Raw genomic sequence first — 18,971 nt, forward strand, 5'->3', positions numbered from 1 at the left:
TCCATCACATTTTCGAGAAGGGAACCTAGATCAGTTCACATAATATCTCACTCCCTTATAAAATGAAGACAATAATTATAATAATTATTGCCCTTTCTTAAAGAGTTATCGTGCAGTTATACATGAACATATATTTTTAGCTAGTTAGCATTTAATAAAATTCTATCAGATAACTACTTTGCTATGCTAATTTTCTTAAAGATACCTTAAATTTTTTTTCTGGTTCTGTAGTTCTTTTTTTTTTTCCAGATTAAATCGGACCCACGATGTTTATGATATTTTTAAATGCATAATTGTCTTCTTGCTTACAAAAGTGTTCACTGGCCTTGCATATATTTTGCCATTAATGTAAGTTGTTTCCTGGCCCCTTTTGAATTCCTTATCAGTTTCCAAGGCTAAGAACACATGGCTCTCTACCCACTGTGAACAAGTGCCAGTGTTTATAGCAAATATAATAAAAGTCATAGACAGAGAAAACATATTAATAGTTTCACATTTATTTTCTGCAGCTAAATGGCTTCTGTCTTTAAGAGGCCTGCATATATTTTCCTGGATTTATTGTTAACGAGTAATAAATGACAAAAAACAGTAACTCACAGAGATATTCATCAAATAATTATTAAAGATCATTCAGTGCCCAGTAGCCAAGTGGTTCCTAAAAGACTGAGATTACAGTCAACTCTCAAAAATTCATGGCAGTAAGAAAAGCCTTGTAAAGATGACTGCCAATCACAGTGTGGATAGACTCCGCCAATTAGGTACCAATTCATAACACTTATTCACATCTCCTCTTAAACTACTAATTAAGCCAAATACATTTATAAATGTAGAAATCAACTTTTGTCAGTTATAGGAGATAATTTTCAGATCACAGTATGAAACACTCCAGTTACAATACAATTCAAATATAAAGAGCTGAAGGGAATTTAAAGGAACCAAGTCATCAGGAAGTATCTCTAATGTCAGAGACAAATGAATTATAGATTCATTCATGCCCTCTTACACTTACACACACAAAGAGTGAAGCACCAGAAAAGAGCAACATAACATAAAGAGGACAATCTATCAAAAAAGGCTTACTAGAATGATGAAATAGTATCTTTATTAAGTATCTAAAAATAAATGATAAAAGGGTGGGCTTCCCTGGTGGCGCAGTGGTTGAGAGTCCTCCTGCCGATGCAGGGGTCGCAGGTTCGTGCCCCGGTCCGGGAAGATCCCACATGCCGCGGAGCGGATGGGCCCGTGAGCCATGGCTGCTGGGCCTGCGCCTCTGGAACCTGTGCTCCGCAACGGGAGAGGTTACAACAGTGAGAGGCCCGTGAACCACAAAAAAAAAAAAAAAGGGTAAGGAAAAATTGAAATAATAAATGAATACCTTTACAGTATATTAGTGATAACCTGAGGGTTCTACATATTCGTTTGCTTCATAGAATCACTCTGAGGAAGGTAATATTATCTGCATTTTATAAATGATGTAACTCGGAAGAAGAGAAGTAAAATTATGGTTAATACTTGATAATACTAGGTGCTCAACTTAGTAACTGTTATTATTTATTATTCTTGCTTTGCTGCTATCAGCTCCAAAGAGCTATGTTTATGTTACTACATTCAAAGCTCAGGAAAGCCTATGAAAGCCATTATAATGATTTCTATTTTAAAAATATCTTTAAGTAGGAAAAATTTAGTTTTCATTTTATATATAACGGAAGCATTAATGTATTATGCAGTTTTGAGCAAATCACTGATCTTGTTGTCTCATTATCTGAGGCAACCAGTAATCCATTCCCTTTTTCAGGGATATTAAGGGAATTCCCTTTTTTATTTGCATGTGTTATAAAACACAATGCATTTTTGTAATTTTGTGTAAAGCAGTTATTTTGTGTCATCATCAAGAAATACTCTACATTGTGGGCTGACATAAATGTTGATACCTGGGATCATAAGTGAAATAGTTGTGTTCATATCACAACAATTAAGGACATGCTAATTATTTTTTCCCTTCAGAACACTAAGATAATAGACTCAATATAATGAACTGCTTAAAGAAATACCATATGCCCAAAATAGGGTAAGAGTTAATACCAGGTGCTTTATTCACTGATTAAACTATACAGCTTTATTCCTTATGCCTATATTTCATTGGTAGTTCATTCTACACACACACACACACACACACACACACCTTCACTGCATCCTTCTGCCAAGGTAGGGAAGGTGCTTCACTGAAAAGGATAATGTATGTGTATGAGAAAATACAGCACTAAGAGCCTGCTTCTGGAGTTGGTCCCCTGACTCCCAAAGATTGTGGAAACAGAGCAATTAACTTTTTAATTATGCAAACCATTCAGTAAACATGTATTAAAAAGATACTTAAAGTTTATTTAATACTTTTAATGTCTCGATAATGTTGAAAATTTCAAAATAAGCAAAAAAACAAGCAAATTTATAAACTCTTAGAGACTTTTCTTTCAAATGTTCCCCTTTGTAGGATATAGCAGAAACACTTATTTACCCATATCACTAATTTCAGAACTACTAGACTGTGTTAAATAATAGAATTTTTATAGTATATGATTGAATTAGAAAATATCTTAGCTAGTTCAGGACTGGGACACACATATTTTTAACTGCAACATAAGCCCCATGCCTCTCTGGGGAATCTTTATTTTAATTATGCCTATCAGCTGATATAAATTATTGAATTTGCTCAAACTTACTTAAGAAAAAGAAGCTTCCTTAGATACAGTAACAAATTAAAATAAATTGAAAAGTAATTTCAAAACCACTGGCACAAACAAGTAAAAGTGCGTATATATCATCTGCACAAAAGATTTTCCAAGTCCTTTATTCTCAAGTATTATATCGTATTAAATTTTTTAGTAGTCAGGAGAAGATATGCCTTACAAATATAGATTGATAACTCAATCAGTGCTAATAGTTAAGCTATTGTAATTTGGGTTTCATACTGAAATAAGAATATTGCTTTTTATATTTGACATGGAATCATTTCATGTATTTAGGAACATGCAGAAAAGATAATGCATATTTCAGTGTGGGATTAAGTGAAAATATCTGTTTTCACTGAGAAGCTGGCATATTTAGTTTGCTAATAATTGACCTAGTCATCAAGCAACCAAAAGCTCCCATCTGCCCCTGCTGCTCATTTGTATCTATTGTATATATTTTAGCTTCAGTGCTAAGGCCTTCATTCCCTTCCATAGGAAGAAGATAGGGCATTTCTGAAGTGCTTAAGACAGTTCTCTTGCCTCAATAGGGGAGAAAAAAACAGAAAACATAATATAACTACATGGAGAGATGCCTACCTCTGAGCTCTTTTCATTTTAGCAGCTTGAGAAATATTGGTACACGTTATTGCTCAGACACACATTTTTTCTAAACAAAGTTTACTGCCATCGATTCCAAAGAGAAAAAGGATCCATTATAATATTTTTTGCACTTCATTTAGCTAGCGTCCTTATTGATTGGACTTCACAAACTATCTACTTGTACCTGATGTGCCTTCCTAGACAATATTTAGGACAAATATTTTATTTGATGGAAAAACATGTGGAGAATTTGACTTATCAGTTGCTGTATATTTTGGATACTCATTCTGAAATTTATGAGCAAATTTTAAGAAGACTCAGTATTGCTCACCTGGGAAACATATGCAAGCATGCACACATGCATGACACACCATCCTGGATGGGCTGGGCTGAGAAGGCTAAAGCACTTCTTGGAAATAATTTGAGTAATAAACTATGCCTCCAGAAAGACTTTATTTTGGAAATGTTCCATTAAATTAAAGTCAATAGTTTAATCATTTGCAGATTTGACATCCTCCTACCATATTGAGACTTTTATTGTAAAAATAAGTAATACTCCTATATTAAAGTAAGTTTATTAAATTGCAAATAGAAAATGTGTAGAGCATGTGCCTTTAAAATTTGGGTTGATTTTTCTCATTATGTAACATGCCAACTTGGATTTCAATATAATCCCTTTGGTAAGTAACTAACAAAAGGACTATAAGGTTAATTTAAGGCTGTAGTTTTGTAATGCCTTCTACTGCTTCCCCCCTACCTCTCAAGAATAAGATGTATACTTACATTTTTACAATGTATACTTGGGAACTGTGCTGATTAAGTTAAAATAGCTGTAAGTTTAGTTAGAGTATTTTAAAATATTGTTTCAAGGTAATTTCACTGGATCATTCAAATATTTCATAATTTCAAAATATCCTTTACACCTAAAAATCTGGTTTTCCTTACAAGGGATTTTGTTTTATAATATAAGCCTAAAAACCCTTTGGGAGCATTTATGCCTGACTCTGATAATGCATAACAGGTCTCAACAAGAAACTGTGCCCAGAGACTGATACTGACAGAGTTGGCATTTCAAGTTTCTGTTGAAAATGTATGATAATCCGATGTAAATGTACCAGTTATTTATAATAACAATTTCAGTATTGCAGTATATTAGGCTTTTCAAGCTATTTCTCTCTTCACTGGAACCCAGCCATAACTGTGTCCTTGGCTTCTGCAATGCTTTTTATAATAAAGTCCTTCTGATACTACTTGTAATAAACCTTCATGGAAGCAATCCAAGATAGACCCTACTGATAACTGAATTCCTTTTAATAGTGAATTGTATTCTTGTGAGACTCCAGCATAGTTATTTTCCTTTTGTGAGACCCCAGCATAGTTATTTTCCTTTAGAGTTAAGGGTTTTATGTTGAAATGGTATTTATTTATTTATTTATATCATTGAACAGTCTCACTGCTATGACTAAGAAAATTGCTCCATAAAATACTTGGTAATGTAAATGTGAGAATGAAAGTTATATATCTGATGATTTATTAAATTTATGGCTTGTAGGAACATGACTGTCTCTATAAAAGAATCTAACGTATACATTGGAGAATATTCTAGTAATGCCTTGTAAAAATGTGATGCTGTTGTAATTTGAAATCTCAAAAGCATGAAGAGGTATGCTTTCAGCATTTGTAATCATACATGGCCTGGCTTTGCAAATCTAAATTTGATATAGGAAAATTTAGAATACACATTTATTTTAGAAATACTTGCTCTTGCACAGAATGTGACTTTCCATGTACATGCCTACTTTTGATGTATTTCCTTACCTGTTTCTTTTATTGGCAAGAAATGGAAAGGTCCATTAAGAGTAGGAAGTTTGCTTCCATGTCCTGGCTATTGTAAATAGTGCTGCAATGAACATTGCGGTACATGTCTCCTTTTGAATTATGGTTTTCTCAGGGTATTAACAACAACAACAAAAGAGTAGGAAGTTTAATTGAGTTCATGTTAGAAGAAAAACAGACCAAGGTTGATGAGCACAGACCTGAAATTTGAGACCAGTGATTACCCCAGAATGAAGAATATTGGTGTGTGTGTAGGCAAGAGGGACTCAGGGTTATTACCAGTGCTCTGAAACTGCATTTGGCATATCAAAATATATTTAACCTCTTTCTTCGTCTCCCAGGAATTAAACTTCAGAACTTTTGGCCCACATTTTAAAGAGTAGATTTTTTTTTTTTGTCTTGAACTTTTCAAAAGCTTTTATCATCACACTCTGTGAATTGATTTTCATTGAAACTCTACTGAGAAATACAGCGTATTTGGTCAGTAAATTTTACTTAAAAAATGGTGATTTCACCTTCTTCTTCTTATAATGAACCCCCATTAATTGAATAATTGACTATTTAAAAGACTCAAAAAGTTTAAGCATACAATATAAAATTTTACAAAATTTTATTTCCATAAGTGGAAAAATATACAACAGCAAAATACAAAAGCATATTTTGTGCATTATGTACAAACAGAGAAGATATACTAAGGCAAAGATTTCAAAGATTTGGTTTCTTTTTGTACAATACTCTTAAAATAAACTTAGCTGTCATTTTTACAATGAAATCCATGTGTCATATGGCTTATTTTCAAGGACCCCTCCCCCGCAGGAAATGTATCATTTAAAGATAAAAGAGCATATATGTGGCAGGGGAAAGAAAGAACAGGTTCTTCTCATATATTAGTAGGTCCATATGCTGTTTATTAAATTTGATGCTATTTAACTAATTCAGATAGCTGATTCAAATAAGAAGAAATCAGCAACTTCGTGGAAGTATAATGCAGTTTTATCATCTGTCAGATTTCTCAAGAGGATACCATATTTTACAGGCTTGAAATAAAACATTATGAATTAATACATCCATAATGAAATAATATATATGCTTCAAGGGAATAGCATTGCCCAACGTTGGCATTTTAGCTCATGTAATTTAAATTATAGTATTGAAAAAGGTGTTCTCATGTATTAACTGAATTCCAACTTAGAGCATGCTGCCTGCTTCTCTGGTTGTGCATGAGTATGTTGAGGAGGAAATAATACACACACAAAAAAAGTCTGACTAAGAGTCTGAGATGTCTTATAGTCAAAGAACAGCTTGTGTTTTAAAAAGAAATTAAAATACATTAACTCGGAACAGTGGGCAAAGTGTTTCAAATGAAGGATACGGTGAACAGACTGTTTCACTTCCCTTCCATTCCACATATCTATGAATAATCATTCCTTGAGGTTTAAAATTATAAATAACACTGCAGCATGGAGTTATTTTGATTTTACAAAGGAAATCATCCATTTTGTTTTTATTTTCATTTGGGCAAACTCAAAATGGCTTAGTGTAGCTTCTGCTAAACTTATTCAAGACTGAAGCATTTTTGACAAAAAAAAAATGTTTCCCAATTGTGAGTAGATTACTACATTTATGTGGCTAAATTCACACAGAATTGACAACTGTTGTTTGACTTGGCAAAGTTAGAATATGGTAGTTGATACCAAGAGAGGGGAGGTAGCAAAAAAAAATTGTAAGGAAAAGAGAAATTTCAATGAAGAATCTATATGCAATTGTGCTCAGGGGAAGGATGGTTGAATAGGGACATTTTATCCTAAAGTTATCACCATAAGTTGATTGTTCTGTGTCCTGCCCTCACATACATATACACATACATGAGACCAGAAAAAATGAAGGTAAAAATTTTTCATGTAATATTTAATTTCAGTTATTAGTACAGTCATTTGTAAGTCCTGGATAATGAGTGCTACATAGAGTTAGACACTGTCTATTTGGATACAGAGCTTTACTATTCATATTTATAAAGTCAGGATATAAGAAATTATAAAGTGAAAAGCTTGGTTACATTTTTAACAATATATAAATTTTTTTACAACAAAATTATCTTGAAAATAATTTCTATAATTATTTGCATGTGCATTGGGTAGAATAAAATGCTGTATTTATTTATTTATTAAGCTGAGTAAATTAATATTTTCTGGGTCCAAGGTCCAACCATAATTTCCATTATTACTTTGGCTTTAATGCTTTATTTTCTTTGCTTGCTCTACTGATAACTTAGTGTGGGTTGAATTGTAGTGGTGAAGAAATCAGCCAAAATGATGGATTAGTATAAAACATACTTTGTAAGAAAAGGAATAGGCTAATCCTAAACTCTTCATAGAATATTGCAAACTTTCTCACCTAAAATTCACAGTGTTCTTATTGGTCATTGGTGTATTATTACAGCCAGTGTTTGTACACTGAGCCTGGATATTTATTGTGTTTTATAAAATTTGAAACCTGGGCCTTGATGAAGTTTATTTTACATTTAAAACCATGCTTCTCTACTAAGTGTATTTTTTTCCTCTGTGCCCTAATTGTCAAAACTAAGGTGCATCACCAGAAAATAGTTTGCAGTTTGGGAGATAGTTTTTAGCATTCTATCCATGAAGGCCTTGAAGATCAAAGATAGACTCTAGATGGTACAAACCAGCATGGGGAAAAATCATAACATTCTCTGTGTACCACACTCTTAGTAAAAGTATTTTCTAGATAAGTTAACATTGATTAGTAGACTTTATGAGCCTCCTAATTCTCAATTCCAGGCTGAAAAATCTCAGTTGCCAGTTCAGATTCTTAATACATTGTTCATATGGATTAAAATATATTTTTATTTATATATTCATTTATTCATTCATTGCTAAATTGTAACTGAAGTCTAATTTCAAAGAGAGCTGGGAGATTCATGTCAAGTAAACCTCTATAAGAGATGGTTAAATTTGTCTTAAGTTTTTACCATCCATTTTTTTTTACACATTTATTCTATATTTATGATGATACTGGAATATGTTTTTCTACAATTGCAGTTTGTTTGTATGTTTTCCTGGGAGAGGATAGGATGAGGCTGGGTGGAAATCAAGATTCTTCTATGGGTTTGCTAAGATCTTCATGTAAAGTGATTCTCTTTGGAGTTTCCAAGGTAGTTCATTTCATTTTATTGTACTTCCGTTTTCTGGTTTTTTTTTTTTTTTTTTTTTTTTTGGCGGTACACAGGCTTCTCTGTTGTGGCCTCTCCCGTTGCGGAGCACAGGCTCCGGACGCGCAGGCTCAGCGGCCATGGCTCACGGGCCCAGCCGCTCCGCGGCATGTGGGATCTTCCCGGACCGGGGCACGAACCCGTGTCCCCTGCATCGGCAGGCGGACGCTCAACCACTACGCCACCAGGGAAGCCCTGTATTTCTGTTTTTTAAATCGCTCATAGTCACCTTTAACTTCCCCACCCACTCTACTTCACTGCTGCCCTTTTCACTGTTGTTTATAACTTCCATTCTCGCCCCCCGACCTCATGGTACTCTGTGCTCTCAGCATGATAACCAATTCACTCTCCTTAAATATGCAACAAAACGCAATATATTACTGAGTGTTCTAATTAACTCCCACATGTGAAAATACTTTACATATTTCATCTCACTTAATCCTCATGACATTCTTAATATGTAGCTTTTATTATTCACAAGAGAGCAAAGGGAGGCTCAGGCTCACAGACCTTAGGTGATTTGCTCAAAACCATGCAGCCGAAATAGCTGAGATGGGATTTGAGGAAACTCTGTCAAACCAAAAAACTCATGTCCTTTCTATTACAACATACTGTGTCTAGCCATGCCCTTCTTTCACTGGAATGGTCTTAACCCCTTTCACTTCTGTCTCTGTCGTGCTGGCAAATTCTTTCTTAAGTTTACTGCAAGTATCACCTCTTCTGTGGAGCCTATGTTGACCCTCTCCTGCTTAGCTCTTTGCATATCACACGTCTGTATTAGAACATATCATAATGTCACTCTTCTCACTTATTTTTTTGGTTTTGGAAAGTATGGTCATCATTTTTCATAAAAATATTTTATTTATGTAGGCATGAAATGACTTTGTTATGACTATTTTCAAATATGTTTACAATTAATTATTTTTAGACAGTCAATTTTATTTTTGAATATAATGAATAACAATGATGACATACGCCACATAAAAACAAAAGCACTTTGAGTCATCTACAGTTTTTAAGTGGCTAGAGGAGTCCTGAAACACAAATGGTTAAGTACTGCTGGCGACAGCAGTGTCTAGCACAGATTGAACACTCTTTAAATATTTGATGAACAAAACTGAATAATCAAATTGATATAACAACTTTTAGTTGCAGAGACTATAAATGTACTATGTGAGGATTTAGGATTTACATAGTTTTATAAATTTACTCAATTATAAGTCAAGAAGAAAATGAGCAAAAAACACATTAAAATATGTTTTTTTAGGGAAAACTAAATTCAGAATATTAATTATATTAATCAAGTAAATCATATATTAATTAAAATTAAAATTCTAAGTGAACATTATTCAATACATTAATCAATGTTGAAGCAGACACTCAGGTAGCCGATTAGTTTGTATGGAGGACACAGTGGGTCATGCTATTATAGCTCTAAATTGTGAGATTTTTTTAGAGAGCAGATTTGTAAAACATTAGAAATTTGAAAATAATAAAGTGCAATATTATAGATTTGCTAGAAGCTTTTTTTTTTTTCTTTTTAGATGTTGGGGGTAGGAGTTTTATTAATTAATTAATTAATTTTTGCTGTGTTGGGTCTTCGTTTCTGTGCGAGGGCTATCTCTAGTTGTGGCAAGCGGGGGCCACTCTTCATGGCGGTGCACGGGCCTCTCACTGTCGCAGCCTCTCTTGTTGCAGAGCACAAGCTCCAGACGCGCAGGGTCAGTAGTTGTGGCTCACGGGCCTAGTTGCTCCGCGGCATGTGGGATCTTCCCGGACTAGGGTACGAACCCGTGCCCCCCGCATTAGCAGGCAGATTCTCAACCACTGCACCACCAGGGAAGCCCTGCTAGAAGCTTTATAAAATGTTTTTGATGCAACTAAATCTTGAAATTTTAATGAAATTGTTAGAAAAATGTATCACAACTCCAGATTCATATATGGCAATACTTTGTCATTATGAAAATTTATTTTTAGGAAGTAGTGTGTGATATTAAGTAAAATTAATGAACATCTTCAGTTAAAGAGAAAAAACAAAAGAATATTTCATGCTTTTATTGAGTTAAGAAATTTTAAACGTTATATCACACTTTAAATTTACATATACAAACCTAATTAAAATGTATAATTCAGGTCCATTCTCTAGTAGGTCTGTGTCTTATGGGGAGGGGGAAGGGTAAGCTGTGACAAAGCGACAGAGTGGCATGGACATATATACACTACCAAACGTAAAATGGATAGCTAGTGGGAAGCAGCTGCATAGCACAGGGAGATCAGCTCGGTGCTTTGTGACCACCTAGAGGGGTAGGATAGGGAGGGTGGGAGGGAGGGAGACGCAAGAGGGAAGAGATATGGGAACATATGTATATGTATAACTGACTCACCTTGTTATAAAGCAGAAACTAACAGCACTGTAAAGCAATTATACTCCAATAAAGATGTAAAAAAAATGTATAATTCAGTATTAGTAACAAAAGTTTGCACTTAAATCTCTTTAATATTATCTTCTGATTTCTTCATTACACAATTGTTTTACTAAAGTTTGTAGTTGATAATATTAAACATTGTTATTTAGCTGATTTTTATTGCCATTAAGTTAAGCAATCTATACTTTTAAACCTTAGGAATGTAAAATACCAAGCAAGATACTAGAAACCCACCACTTAGTAAGGAGAGCTAAATAAAAGGTTAATAATCATTCTTTCATCTTAAATCAGTTATAATTTTTATTGATTAAAAAAAACTTCAGGTGTTGCCTACACAATGATGTCATTCCCCTTGTATTTTCTGTTTTTTTCCTCCTCGTGGTCTCAATACTCAAGCACTGACTGATAACCTTACCCAGGGTTTGTACGATTGTTTATTTTATACTTAAAAACAATACTGTTCATTCCACTTTAACAAAAACTGAATTGAGCCATGTCATATCTGCAGTGGAGCAGTTTTCCTGAGTGCAGAAAGAACATGTAGCATTCCTTCCTCTGCAAAGCTTTTCAGATTCCACCTCTTTTCCTATTGCCACCAGGGCAGATCTTAACCCCGTCCTGCAGGAGCTAGCAGGAAACACCAAACACTCCAGCCCTGCCTAGACACACTATGGACACTAGCATTACGATGAATAAATTGTCCTTTTTGATAAATTTCCAGCCACTCTTAACAAGAAGGAGAATGAGAAAAAATTGAACCAATTTATTGCCTGGAATGTGGCCCCCTAGGAGGAGTATATTAGACTGTGTTCAAAAAAGCCCTGGGTATGAATGTGAGAGACTGAGGGAAAGTTTTAGGGTCAGAACCAGAGCTAAAATATCAGTTTTCTAATTGTTAGAGAAAATGTATTTTTAAGATGGACCTTACAAATAGGATAAAAAACACTACTGTTATCAGGAATGTTTCTGCAGTATGGTAATGGCCTTTTCTCATATATCCTTATACCAGACAAGCCAGGTTTTGATAAAGCTTTAAGGACATCAAGCAGAGAACAGCAGCTTCACTGGCTAATTAATCTCCCTCTTTATATGTAGTTTGATGCGTCTCTTCTACATATCAAGGTGTGTTCTGTTTCTCCCACCATACAATCTATTCTGGGTTGACTAACTTCAGACTTGTCAGCACTAAACAACCTCCTTCCCACCACATTGCATTAGGCTGTGTCAGCTTCCTTTTCTGCAAACGGTTTCTTTCTTTCATCCTTTGTCCATATCTGTCTTCTCAAAGTTCATCCCCTTATCTCTTCGCCTTTAACTTCCAAGCACTATGAAGTTCGATGCTTATTTTTGTTCCCCACCTAATGATTATATTTTTTGAAGATATGAACCGAGTCTTGTGCCTTATTCTTTGGCATTACAGCTCGATGTTGTGTTCTCTGTGCTGCTTATTTCACTAAGTCACACAGCCTTTATATACAATATCTTAGTATTGGTATTTCTACTTTTATCATACATTTTTCCAAAAACAGAAACCTCATAACATTGTCTATAACCATATTCCTACCAAATACCGCTTTAGTAATGGAGATGATTTTGTTATCCTAGCCCTACCTTTTAAATATGAAAAAAAAATAGGTTTCACTTTTATTTCTCTTAATCTACAAAGTTCTATTGTCTACTCTATGAATTCATGACTTGAAAATTTCAGTTTAATCTTTTCAGTTACCATTCTATGTTGTTTTAGTTATTTATAAACTCGGCTATTTATAAAATAATTTTATTACTTGTTATATCTTGATAAGCTGTACTATTAGTGATCATCTGTGTTTTGTGTGTGTATATTTATTTTCCAAAGTTTCTCATAAGTACACCTTTGGTTACTTTTGTGTCTTTCACAGTGCAGTGCTACTTTCCAAATATATTGTCTCATAATAATCTACTCTTCCTAAGATCAACGGAAGAATTTCCTATATATCAAATCCTTGCAGTATTAAGGATTCATGTACAAAAAATGCTGTATTTCATGCTAGATTAAAGTATTTTGCCACAAATTAAGAGCATGAGGATTCCTTTTTTGTTGTTGTTCCTGGCTTGGGAGATTCCCACACTTGATTCTTCCAAAGATAAAATGCTGATCCCCAAATAATCACTTAGGAATATTTAAATGTAGGAATAATTATATTTTTGTTACTTTGATATTACTGGAATATGTAGGTTTTAATTTTGGAGGGAGATTTAAATTTTTAAATATTATGTGTAATGGCAGTTAATATTTTAAAAATTAAACACAAAATTAAAAATTTATAATAAAAAAAGCAAAGCTACCAAAAAATTGTGTTTAATCATATCAGATAAAATGTAAGTTGGCTACAAAAAAAAAAAATTAAGTTTGCTACTTTGAGCTCATTTATTTTAATTCAACAGGCCTAGATACTGCATGTGCCTTCAGAATTCTTTGATGTTAATCTTTTATGATAAACAATTAGCTTCCAAATTTCTCAAGGGCTAATACTATTACCTAAGCATTAAGTGGGTATGTTATTTTAAACAGAGATGATGGCTAATAGCAAGCAGTGTGTCAAAGACCAGAGGAGTTGAGAAACTGGAAAGTTTTGAGACATCCTGTCTAAACAGGATTAAGGCAAAACCAAGAGGATTATCATGCTTCAAACCCCAAAGATCTTTGTGATAGCTGCTTTCCTAAACATCAGGATTAAAGGTTAGAATCACATTCAGAAACAAGAATGCAAACATGTATTCACAAAAATCCCTGTCTTTAGGGAAAAATTCAAGAATGTCCCAGCCCTTCTCTAAATATTACAGTAAGAAATGTATTGGTGTGAGGGGTCAAAAACATTTTATTTTTCACACAAAAAACTAATCTCTCCTACCTTTCAACTTTACAGTACTTTAAAAAAAATTGACTGTATTTTTTTTAGAACAGTTTTTGTTCACAAAACAATGGAGAGGAAGGTACAGAGGTTTCCCGCATGCCCCCTGCCTCCACAAATGCATAACCTTCCCCCTTACAATGTCCCCCACCACAGGAGAATACCTCTTCTTCATAAAATATGCATATTTCAATCAGATTATCTCCAGTATGTCTAAAAGCTTCTCTAAATAGTGTAAAAATATTTTTCATATAAAGTTTGTATTTAAATAAAAGCATACAAAGTTAAAGATTTCTTTAAAAACAAATACTTAGAGCAATATCTGTAGCAGTATTTGGTTTTCAGGTGTGATATTATCTCCTATATTGATTTATAAAAGCAGTTAATCACTATTAAAATTCAAATCATTTAGTATTATCATCAACTTTTTATTAAAATTTTTCACTCTCTTTCCATATAATTCTATATACTTACTTTCAAAAAATTACATATAGTCCAGATTAAACCATGTCTACAAAAATATAATTAAAACACAAAACTTTTTGCAACTTTTATTAGTTTAACCTCTTGCAGTATATAGGGATTCTACAAATCTAATTCTTTTTTTTGTTAAATCAACAAGTTGAAGTCGTTTTGATATCAAAACTACATACCCTTAGGAGAACGTAAAAAGGAAGATGTATTGTGAGCAATTAGATGTATGTCAATTAGATGGAGGCAGAACAAATAAATGTTAATAATCCCACTGTGTGTTGGGGGAAAAATACATATACATTTGGTTTTGTTTATCCAATAGTTTTTTTTTCTTAAATCTGTTGTAAACAACAACAACAACTATACCTATAGAAAAATGGCCTGCCTTAAACTACCCAGTTGAAAAGTGAGAATAAGATGGTAGTTCGTTACTTGTAGCAGCCCCCGTGTCCTAGACTTGGAAGATGATAGTTGGAGAGTGTTCAGATTAACGCTGTTAGAAATACCTAATTTGTTTAAATTATCTTTGAAATTTATCTAGATTTTTTTTTAAAAGAAAGAAAACAAGCTTAGGGTTTTTGGAAATTGTTTTATTGGCAAGGTCTATGGATGGACACCATTGTGTAGGGGCTGCTGATTTTCCCTTTACAAATTTCCCCATCTCCCTTCCCCAGGTGTTGCTGCCATCACTACCTTTCCCTTCCTCCCCTTTCCTCATGGCAAGACGCATGGAAGAAGAGTGCTGTTAAGGCCTCTCCATTAATGAACAGGTATGGTGGTTCCCATGAATCAGTGCAGTGCCCCTCTTCTGCGTTCTCCATTAATAGTCTATCTCTTTTATATTGAGAAGACTCATTTACCCACCTACACAGAGCCTACTGATACAGAAAAATAACTCAACCTGAGTATATCTTTACATATTTCAGCATGCTATGCATTTCAGAATTCCCTGCACAGTTGCAGAATACTTTTTAAATGTAGAGGAGTACAGAAGAATTAATTATATCATTTTCAGAGAAAGGTGCTATGCAGTTTCCTCAACTGATTCGACAGAAATAATATGGACCTTGTGGGCTTCCCTGGTGGCGCAGTGGTTGAGAGTCCACCTACCGATGCAGGGGACACAGGTTCGTGCCCTGTTCCGGGAAGATCCCACATGCCGTGGAGCGGCTGGGCCCGTGAGCCATGGTCACTGAGCCTATGTGTCTGGAGCCTGTGCTCCACAACGGGAGAGGCCACAACAGTGAGAGGCCCACGTACCGCAAAAAAAAAAAAAAAAAAAAAAGCCTCTTTCAATGTTATACAAATAATTTTTATATAACATATCTTTGAAAAGTGTAAAATGGAAATGCTTTGTGAATTTTAACTCAAAATTCAATTATTATAGCATTTGAATTTTCAAAAGCATTACACAAAACTGTATGTACATTAATTATAATGCTTATTGATCTGGTTATAGAAAATTAGGTATGAGCCAGTTCAAATGAATCTAAATACAAATCGATGTCATCCAGATGTCAGAGCTGAACATATGCTAATCGCTTTCCTCAAAACTTTCTTTTGTCAATTCAGCTGGTGGCATTTGAGGGAGGTGGGGGGCACTATTTCTTTCAGCAGTCCCAAGATTACCTCATTCAGGCTGCTACATTTTGAAAGGAGCTAGGCCCGCAGGGCTCAAACAACAGCAGAGTCATAACCTATAAAACATAAATACTAAGTCATCACAGAGAAACACCCACCTTCTTAATTTCATTTTTCACTAGCGGAACTGGTCCTCCCAGCTCCTGTAAGGGCTTGTTTTGAGGATGTGTCAGGCTCTGCATTACATCCTCGTGATCATCCAGATCTATGAGACATGTAACTAGAACACTACCTTTGGGCTAGGAAGATTATTGGCAGATGTCTTAAAAACAAAAACAAACAAAAAAACAGTGATTGTGTCTATAGGTGGGCAAGTGTGTGGCAGCACTATTTGTGGTATTACTTAAAATAGTAGCAAAATTAAGACTTGTTTGTGTACATAAACAAAGCAAGCTCTTTTGATTTATAGGCATTTTCACTGATGCTACCATTAACCATTAAAGGCTGGAGCATTAATCTTCATTCAGGAATGCATGGCCTCTTACTCCAAAAAGCTCTGAAATCATTGGCTGGCCTTCATGATCCCATTTCTACCTACATTTCTAGTCCATATTTTATACCTTTACCCTGATGTACACTGTAATCTGGACTCCCCATCTTTCTCAATGGCTATAAATAATCTTTCCTGTCCACAGACCTTTGCATTTTTGGGTCTTTCCATCTGGAGAGCACTTTCCCCAGGTCTGTTTGGAAAACTCACAACAATAATAACAGCAAACACATACAGAGGGTTTACTGTGTGTCGGGCACAATGTAAATAAACTGAATAATCTCCACTTTCTTAATTCATCCATACAAAGGAACATAGAGTTAGAAATTATTATTATTCATATTTAATTGATAAAAAATGAGGCTTGGAGAAACCTAAAGTGGCCAAAATCACTCAGAATTGACTGAAGTGCCATGTGCCTTATGTAGTATCTCCTGATTCCTCCCAAGCAAAGCTAGGATTCTCATTCATGTTCAACTCTGAGTTTCTATGATTCCATCTTATCCTTTATGAACTCTTCTATGTCCTCAGTGTTTGTTACTCACTAAATGCTGAGCAAATGAATGAATTTTTAGAAAGAAGTCATTCATCCTTTTCACCCTTGTATGTACCCTTCCTCTCATCCACACTTTGCTCTACTCTGTTTTTATTCCCCTTAGCTTGTGGCTCTTGACTATTATTAGATTCACAGATGACTTAATAAATTGTATCATAAGAAATCAGTCATTATCTCCCCCTAATTTTAGGACCTGCAATTAAAAACCAAGTAAGTATAAAATAATTGAAAACACAGAAAAAAGATCATTTAAATTTTATAAAATTTATCAAATCTAGTGGTAAGAAAAGAAGCACAGATATACTTATATCTCACATGGAAAGCAGGAAATTCAACCAAAATGTTCTAAAGTTTTGAGGGAAGATTATCAGAGAAACACTTTTTTTACATTACAGGCAAATAAAGGAAATATGCACCATATAAGAAAAGAGTCGTTTACCATACAAGAAAAGAAAGAAATGGAGAAGTAAAATTAGATGAGGAAAAGAGGATAAACCAAGAAAGAAAAGAAAAATCGTTGAGAAAATAGAAACAAAAAGATTTTAGGAAAATGAATAAATTGAAAAGCAATAAAAAATTGAAGGAAAGATATTGAAAACCACAGACACTAAAAGAAATTTAAAAGAATATGAAATAAAACTTGGAGGGGAAAAAAATCAATGCAGGTAGAGAAAAAGGACTTTATTTATGAGTTCATGTTTCCGTTATTCTTAGAAAAGCCTTTGAGGTAAAATGGCTGGAAAGAGAAACGGGAGTTAAGATACGTTACCTTGTGTACACTATATTTTTCTAGGACTTTTTTTTGTGGAAACAGTGCTTTTGAGAGCAAGATAAGCACTTAAGCATTAACTTGGAGCTATGTACTTAGAACTAAAAGAGTTGTGCCTAGAGGGTACAATTGAGCAGACCTTGATGGAAAATTAGGATACAAGTCGAAATACCCTCCTCTCCCCACTTTCTACCAAGATAATCTTAGAATTAACCAATCTGTTAGCCCTGTGAATATAAGGATCATTTTGTTTCTATATTTCTTTATGTGGAGTGCCTGGAGCATAGAATGAATATTTGCTGAATTAGTCATGGAATTTTAAGAGTTGGTAGAGAGATTATGGTCCAACCAATCAAGTCTTAGATTGTTCATGCATCCCTCAGCACCATCATAAGAATCACTAATCTCTGCTTGAATGATTCCAGTGACACAAAATCCAGAGGTGGCTCACTTTATTTGAGGACATGTTTAACTTTTCAGCTTTTTCTTATATTTCTTATTAAATTCTGCCTTCCCATAACTGGAATCCATTTATCCTGAATTTTCCCATTGGGAAAACACAAAATAAGTTCTATTCCTTCTCCAAATGAAAGTACTTCCATGACCTAAATTCAGATACTCTATCCTAATGTCTAGCTATATAACGTCTCTCTCTTTCTCTCTCTCTCTCTCTCTCTCTTTTTCTGGTTTATAGCCCAAGTTTTCCTAACTGTTCTATGTTACTTGATTGCAGATACTTCTAGCATTCTGGTTATTCTCATTTAGTGCAAAATACTTTATCAAAAGAACAAGGAATTCATGATGGGCTCCCTCGGTTTATATGCTTATATTTGTTCAGTATGAAGAACCCAGAAAATCCACTTAAATAACTTCAGGGGGAAAAAAGGAGGCGCAGTTTAAAACTGCATATAGCTTTGATCTGAATTTGTACAGAATAAAGGTATGACTTGGCTAGTATATAGTATAATATATAAATAAAATAAGTTCAAGTATGCATAAAAATGAATGAAAAAATGAATGAATTAAAATATAGTGTTTGATGAAAGTAAAAGAATTTTGTGTCTACTTTTTATTTCTTAATTGAATAAATATTTTAGTTTGAGTTGGTGCCTGATATGAGTTTTTCTTTAAGATGCCCATTCACCATTCTAACAAATTTGGTACAAAAAAATACATATCCTTACATGGATAATATCAGTGGAAGTAAAAGGCAAAAAAAACAAAAGCAGAACAAAACAAAAACTATTTTCTCGGGCTTCCCTGGTGGTGCAGTGGTTGAGAGTCCGCCTGCCGATGCTGGGGATGCGGGTTCGTGGCCTGGTCCGGGAAGATC

At 34.2% G+C, this 18,971-nt stretch overlaps 1 protein-coding gene across 5 annotated transcripts in view; it reads left to right on the forward strand.

Annotated features, from left to right (window-relative positions):
• The window catches only part of PCDH7 (protocadherin 7), a 419,973-nt gene that overhangs the window by 211,036 nt on the left and 189,966 nt on the right, over nt 1–18,971 (forward strand). The window contains exon 3 of one of the 5 annotated variants that reach the window (XM_022566362.3): nt 14,857–14,952. The exons of 3 other annotated variants lie outside the window; for them this stretch is intronic. In XM_022566362.3, coding sequence (XP_022422070.1) covers nt 14,857–14,945 — 89 coding nt within the window. In that variant the 3' untranslated portion in view covers nt 14,946–14,952. Of the gene's footprint in view, nt 1–14,856; nt 18,291–18,971 lie in introns of those variants that run through there. One more of the 5 variants, XM_022566358.3, reaches the window with a different exon arrangement.

Source organism: Delphinapterus leucas, chromosome 5 (genome assembly GCF_059928025.1).
Source record: "Delphinapterus leucas isolate spDelLeu-1000000601 "Yukka" chromosome 5, BTC_Dleu_Yukka2, whole genome shotgun sequence".
In the NCBI taxonomy this organism is placed as follows: Eukaryota; Metazoa; Chordata; class Mammalia; order Artiodactyla; family Monodontidae; genus Delphinapterus; species Delphinapterus leucas.